The 7,597-nt window shown below is 32.7% G+C and overlaps 1 protein-coding gene across 1 annotated transcript; it reads right to left on the bottom strand.

The window, feature by feature from the left end:
- Positions 1–2,162: 2,162 nt before the first annotated feature.
- On the bottom strand, positions 2,163–5,763 carry LOC140174389 (uncharacterized). Its single transcript, XM_072198840.1, has 6 exons — positions 5,606–5,763; positions 5,406–5,512; positions 3,221–4,720; positions 3,000–3,092; positions 2,793–2,900; positions 2,163–2,682 (listed from the first exon to the last, which is right to left on the bottom strand). The coding sequence occupies exons 3-6, from the start codon at positions 3,299–3,301 to the stop codon at positions 2,629–2,631; spliced, it is 336 nt and encodes a 111-aa protein (XP_072054941.1). The 5' UTR covers positions 3,302–4,720; positions 5,406–5,512; positions 5,606–5,763; the 3' UTR covers positions 2,163–2,628.
- Positions 5,764–7,597: the final 1,834 nt, after the last annotated feature.

The raw sequence follows: 7,597 nt of genomic DNA, 5'->3' as shown, positions 1-7,597 counted from the left end.
TTTTATTCGCTGGATAATGGTTCACCCTACAGTGACGTTTTTTGCTCCACTTGTTCACAAATTAAGAATAAATTAATTTAAAAAATTTAAAATTTTTAAATTTTTTATTTTTTGGATATTTTTGGAAATTTTTATTTTTCTACTATTATAAAAATTTTATTTTTTTGTTTTAAAATTAAAAAATTATAAATTTACTGATTTTTTATTTACTTGATATTGCTGGACTTTATTTTATTTTTTTAATTTAAGTAAAAAAATTTAATCTTATAATTTAAAAATTAAAAATTAAGAAATTTAGTTTTTTTAAAATTTTTATTTTTTTAAAAATATTTTTGTTATTTTTTATTTACGGGATAATGCTACACCGACAGTTGACTAAATTAATTTTAAAAATCTAAAAATTTTAAATTTTTTATTTTTTAGAAATTTTTTGAATATTTTATTTTTCTACTCTTAGAAAAAATTTATCTTTTGCTTTAAAAATTGAAAATTAATAATAAATTTACATATTTGTTGCTTACTGGATTTTGTTAGATTTTATTTTATTTTTCTAATTTAAATAAAAAAGTTTATTCTTATAATTTAAAAATTGAAAAATAAAAAAAATTATTTTTTTCAAATTTTTATTTTTTTTAAAAGTATTTTTTTATTCACCGAATAATGCTATCACTACAAGAAAACAAGCTTTTTGCGACGCTTTTAAAGCATGGCGGAAAGTCCAAAAAAGCGTAGCGATAGCTTTTTGCCACGCTTTTTGAGATACCGGCACGCTTTTCAAAGGGTCACAACTGCAAGGGTGCCGGTTGCTCTATCGCCACGCTTTTGGTGACCTATCGCCACGCCTTTGTTTTTGTCACGCTTTTAAAAATCGCCATGCTTTCATATGGCTACGCTTTGAAAGCGACCCAATAGGTAGATATGGCTACGCTTTTAAAGCGTGACAATAGCCTTAAGATACAGCTACGCTTTTAAAGCGTGGCTGTTGATGCATACTGTAACGTTATGGCCACACGTTCAAAGCGTGGCAACAAGTGGAGATATGGCTACGCTTTTGAGGCGTGCCAATAGCAAGACATATGGCTACGCTTTTAAAACGTGCCAATAGCTGTGAGATACAGCTACGCTTATAAAGCGTGGCTGTTGATTGCTGCTGTACAATATGGCCACTCTTTTAAAGCGTGGCTGTAAGTTCAGTACCTATATTAGCACTCTTTTTTTTATAAACCTTAATCATGGATAATTTTAAAATTTAAAAGATGACTACTAACTTTAAATCAACTAATCCTTGCTTCATAAACTTGTCATAGAAAAAGTGTTTCATCACATGATATACTGTAACAAAATACCAAAAATCAAAGTCTCATCCACTAGCAATTTCCTAATACATGAATTACAATTCCAACATGGGTTACATTATCTACTTCATTTACACTTCATTACAAAATACAAAACTTCATGATTACTGATCATCATTGTGAGAGAAATTGTTTTCAGCACTGCCCTGCAAAATTTTAAATATTGTTGTGTGTTAGTGCATCTTATACCAAACCAAAAAATTAAAAGACATATTATCAAACAAACTGTGTTATAATCGTACAATAATTATAACCAGCAAAGGCTTTTCTTTCATTGAAAGCCACTATACTTTTTTTGTTCTTAAAGTTTTCAAAAAAGAGAAAGGGTACTGATATAGGAAGCTAACAATCAAACAGCCCCCTCCCCCCATTTTTTTTGCTGCAAGTGTCACATGTTTTACTCAACAGTGACATGTATCACCCTAACTCCTAATATATTTCACAACCAAATTAACCAAATTAACAGTCACATGCATACTAGCAACTGGAGAATCAATACAAATTGCATATGGATCAATTCTATAACTGATTCCTTCTTCTGATTAATATTTAAGGTGGGAAAAGAAAGAAAGAAAAAACCAATCTCCAATAAATAAATCAAGCAAAATGAGATATACCATGAGAGCCATTAATTCCTTCTGGAGTCTGCAAAAATAAAAACAAACAAAACCATTAAAATTCAATTATGGTTTCTTTTCTTTTCCTTTTTCCAATTTAATTAGGAAAAAGTGCAAATCTTCAAAGATTTCTCGTGTTTTCCAAAATTGAGATTCAATGCCACACTAGATACAAAACAAAACACCACTAAAGCTTCAACAAATTGGAATTCAGATTTTAATTCAACACCATTAGCACCATTTATAAACTTTTATCTTACTATCATCACATGTCCAAAATCAACAACAACAATAAGTCAACTACTTTGATTGGAAATATATCGAATATCCAAAGATAGTTACATCTTTGGGTGGAATATGAGTTGATTCTGAGCTTCGAGGAGTATTTCTTGGTCTGCTACTTGAGGCATCCAAAGGAGAATTTTGGGCAGCTTGCACTAAGGCTGCTACCTCTTCCTCACTCATTCCAGGGTTGACTTGGTGCACCAATACCTTTAATAAACTGCATACACCGTCCATCTTCTTCTCTAATGATTCAACCTTGTTGTTGTATTCAACTTTGACTTGTCGAATCTCCTCATCCTTTTTAAGAGAGCTTCTTGTAATTCAAGCCCCATAACAACGAACTCAACTTGGTTGGTCATTTCCTAGCACTCCTACAAATGCATCCTCATCATTTTCCCTGCCTCTATTCGGGTTTGAAGTTCAGCCTGTCAAAAGTGAAGAGCAATAAAATACAAAGCCGCATTAACTAAATATTAATAGAAATCACTATAGAATTTATATTGTATAAATCCAAATACAAATACAAAAAACTCACAATTGTGCTTTGTGTTTTAGCATCAATTTCTTTTCCTTTTTTACTTGTGCGAGTTGCTATGAAAACTTCAACTCTTGATGGTTCTTCACTGTTCTCTTTAGAGTCGCGCTAGAGTACATATAGAAAAATTTACATGAAGCATACTAACTAGAAAACTACAACATGAATATAAATGAGAAATCACAAAAAATATCAATCTTATATTACCAGCTGCTTGCGCACTATTCCAAAATTTATGGAACTCATCCGGTGAGGACATGTTTGCTTTGACCTATTTTTAGCATTCTTAGTAGACACAGCCTAAATATAAATATAAAAAAGAGATGTTATTATTCTTAATAAACATGTTTTCTTGTTTTTTCAAAATCACACTACCTTTTCCCAAAACACCAAATTTAATCACATAAAAAACTAAAAGACAATATTACCTTGACAGTCGGAAGACTCCAATACCGAATTAGTTTGCGAAATTGAACCTCAGGGATCTCTAACGGTCGGTTCTTTATCATTTCTTTCTTTGTGTTGTACTTCAAGAAATGTTCCTTTTTTATTTCGCCTTTGTATTTTTTCCATGCACGACAAAATTCTTTGTAACAAGTATCAAATTCTTTGTAACAACATTACATGCATATTTAAACCAAATGCCTATTGACTGCTAGGAAAGAGTTAAAACAATAGTATTAACTTGGTTTCAACTTTCAAGAGGAATGCAGTTTTTCAATTCAACACAACACAAAAATAAATCAAATCAGAGTTTAATAACACCAGTTCTATTCTATTCTATAATTCCATAGCACCCAAAAATAATATTAACCAAAAAAATAAATCAATTCAACTAACACATTCAACACAACATAGCCATAACCAACTCATATATATGCACTGGTTTGATTACAGACTTGCTACTTAAATTAAACTTCAATCAAATACAGAATTCTATTTATAGAAATAAATTAAATGACTAAAAAGCAAGCAAGCCCGTTCCAAACTTTGTAAAAAATATGGCCTAGAACTATAAACTAGAGGTGTGGCCGTCAGAGATTCAAGCCTTGTTAAGATAAAATGATCTAATTCATTTTTTCTCTGTTCTTGTATAGCTTATTCATAAAGGAGTCCAAGTTGTGATGTTATTGCGTGCTAGATCCAAATATGCTTTAAATTTTACCATTCATTGTGTTTAAATATCAATCTTATATCAATATGTATGATTGCTTAAATTGAAAATTATTTTTTCTATTCAATAAAAATTTTAGTTCCACCAAAAGTAACAATCTTATGAAATTTTGGATAAACTGTTTTTTATTAGCTTAATAATAAACCTTCCAATTTTCCAAATAAATAATAAGAAAAGGTTATTGAGGGTAATTTAAAAGGAATCCAGAATTTAAATTTTGCAGGATGTAAGCAAAGTCAACTTATGTGGTAAATGAACTTTAAACTTTTCCAAGTTCTCGACATGATAACGGCAACATTTCTTCACTTTTGTTTAAGACTTATTATTAACAACATTGTGTGTGAGGAAGGTGTGTTTTTTCAATGACATTGATGATAAACACTGGTGAATTAAGATTCTTTGCCACTATGATTTAGCAATCTTAAACAATAAGCAAACTAGATCTCTTATTCCTTAGCTTCTTATATTGTAATGTATATAAAATAGAAATATGAACTTGGATAGAGAAACAAGAATTCAGAATTGTGAACATGCATAAACCAGAGAGAAATATCAAAGAGGCATACCAAAGAGCACTTGGCGTGCATTAATACTGATAATAACAAATAGCATAAACCAAGCAAACCAAATGCACCAATTCACAAAATTCAATATTAAAAGAAATGAGACCAGAGTGAGAAACTAAAACATCGTAAAAGCAAATAAACTGAAATAATAATAGCTATTACCTTTAGTTTAGGTGCCTTGGGTGAAACTGAAACAAATGAGACCAGAGTGAGAAACAAGAAAAACTACCAAAAAACAAGGGTAGTAAACATCTAAAAACTAAAAGCAAATAAACTGGGAAACTAAATTTTCATGTTCATTTATTTTAACTTCTTGTCTTAACAGCTAGGAAATAAAAGAAGCTCAATCATTCACAAGAAACACCATTTTCGCACTCATTCTAACTCTTCTACTGACATAAAATAGAAAAATAAACAAAATTAGGAACAAAATAGCTTCCCCTGCAGAAATAAAATATAACTCAGCTCTATAACCATAAGTGAAGGCAATAAGGCCTCCATACACTCAGCAGTTTTCTTTGGGTTTCTGGGCATGTTAATGATCTGAATATCAACAAATCAAAGACCATAACTTAACAAATTAATCAAATCTATAAAACAATACAATGAATCCCCGGAGAACCATTCGAAGCAATCAATTAATATGAAACTTCCCTAAACTAAGTATGATACAACCATAATTGTCTAACGATTAGAAAGCCACAGTCCCAAGGCAATACCAACTATACAATTCAAATGAGAAATTGACAAATGTTGGCTTCAACCCACCAGTGAAGTAGACCAAGAATGCACATGATGTCTACATATTTAAGCATGCATAAAATTTAATCATTTAATCAAACTGAAAAACCAGAAAATGCAAGAGTTTCATACCTTTAAACTTTCTTGCGTCATTACATACAGAAGACCAGGTGTTTCCTTCTCAATCAACTGTTTTGTAGCTTCTGGTGTTACATCTCGTGAGGTAAAGCCGGTCCCACCTTGATTGGAAAGGAAAATAAAATGGGAAATCAATTGAACAAAATTAGAATTTTTGGACTTCAATAGCGAAACTAATGTGTGTAGAAATGTACCAAGGGTAAGTATAAGATCCACATGTTCAACATCACTCCATCTTTTTAGAAACTCCTGAATTTTTGCCACATCATTTGGAGCCACAGCAGTAGCGACAACTTTTGCTCCTCCTAGTCTTTCCGAGGAAGAATTAACAACAGAAACAGCCCTGGGACCACTATTTAAAAGTAAAGGAGTTAGAAAATTTTGATGCTTCCATTAAGGGAGGAAAAAAAAAAGAACAAAAACAACACACAAAATTTTCCTACACAACACTATTGTGTACCATCCACTGAAACCTTTTCTTGACATTGGAAAAAGGGTATATACACTGATAAGACATGAAATCCCTATTTAACCTTGTAGTTCCAGAAAAAGTTGGATATGGGCACTTTAACCATTCTAATGATCTTTTAATGCAGCAGTTTCAAAATAATAATAATAATAATAATAATAATAATAATAATAATAATAATAATAATAATAATAATAATTAAAGAAAAATATGAATTTTGATTTCAGTGTGTGCAAAATTTCCATCAGAACCATCTAAAAGCAGCTCTATCTAGAAAGAGCACAGCAAACAATATCTATTGTAGCAGTCTGCTTATTCTAAAATCAACTCCAGATAAGGTATAAAAATGCTTATTCCTCAGAGCCAAGCCTGACTGATATTCCAAATATTCTCAAAGTAGTTCACAAGCTCTATGTAACAGGTAGATTGAGCATAAATATTCCCTGATCTTTTAAACTTTCAAACTCTACTAGAGTTTCCAAACTTCTATCCAATAATACAGCCTTGAAATCCAATGCACCAAAAAATGATACTTTCTACTCAGCTCTGAACAATTGCTGATATGGATCCAAAATTAAAAAAGAGGTTACCAGACATATATATTAGCATAAGGAAAGTATACGCTGAAACAGTGAAACTAATACAAGTTAAACAACCAAATAAACAGCAACCCCATGGTGAAGAAAGTAAACATACACTTTCAAGTTATGGAACAAGCCTAAAATTTGGACGGTACAAAAATGTCCTTTGAAGCAAGGGGAATCACAATCTAATAACTACACACAAAAAGCCCTAATTCTTACTAACATTTGGACTAGACATGCTTTTGCACAGAAAAAGCGCGTCAGGGGAGATTACAAACATTAGCAGGGTTGAGCAGCCCCCCCAACAAAAAAACACACACACACACAGCAGAACCCGAAGCTTTCAATTCAAAGATTCAAATTTTCAAAAAAGATAAATAAATGCAACCAAAATTGCAAAAGCAGCACCAAAAAGAAAAACTTACCATTTGAAAAAGTATAGAAACCAGAACACCAATCATCAGCTACACACAAACTAAGAATCCCCAAAGCCTGCAGTGTAAACCAAACCCCATAAGAATAGCCACTCTGACTTCAGAATCGGGTGAAGAATCTGCAGTTATTCGACGTGTTTTAGTTCCAGACGCAACAATTGGATCTGATGGTATACAATTCTCGCTGAAAGCCCCAGGTCCAAGGTCAGAAATTATAATAAAAACAATGAATAATTAAAAAAAAAGAATGAAAGCTTAAGAGTCATCCTCATGAATCTGACTGCAGAAAAACAAAAAGAGGAGAAACCTACAGCCTTCTTCGAAGCTGGAACTGGCGCTTTTCCACCTCGTCAGATGTTACAGCTTTGTTGTTCTTCACGGAAGCGAAGAAGCAGGAAGCGAACGGCAGCGCGGAAGGGAGGGCTTCGTCGTTCTTCACGGAAGCGAGGAAGCAGGAAACGAGCGGCAGCGCGAAAGGGAGGGCTTCGTCGTTCTTCGTTGGAGTGTTGTCGTCGCGGTGAGGGCAGGGGTTAGGGCTTTTGAAGAAGGGTTAAGGCAAGCACAATGAAGAAGGGTTAGCTAGGGCTTTCGAAGGGGGTAGCGGTGAGGCACAACGGAGATTGGTGGTCGCCATTGGGGCTTTCGAAGGAGGAGTCAGGGCAGGGCACAAAAAAGGAGTTAGCTAGGGCTTTTTTTCTC

This window comes from Arachis hypogaea, chromosome 1 (assembly GCF_003086295.3).
Source record: "Arachis hypogaea cultivar Tifrunner chromosome 1, arahy.Tifrunner.gnm2.J5K5, whole genome shotgun sequence".
NCBI lineage: Eukaryota > Viridiplantae > Streptophyta > Magnoliopsida > Fabales > Fabaceae > Arachis > Arachis hypogaea.
Note: the sequence above shows the minus strand (reverse complement) of the source record. Positions and strands in the feature narration are given on the sequence as shown.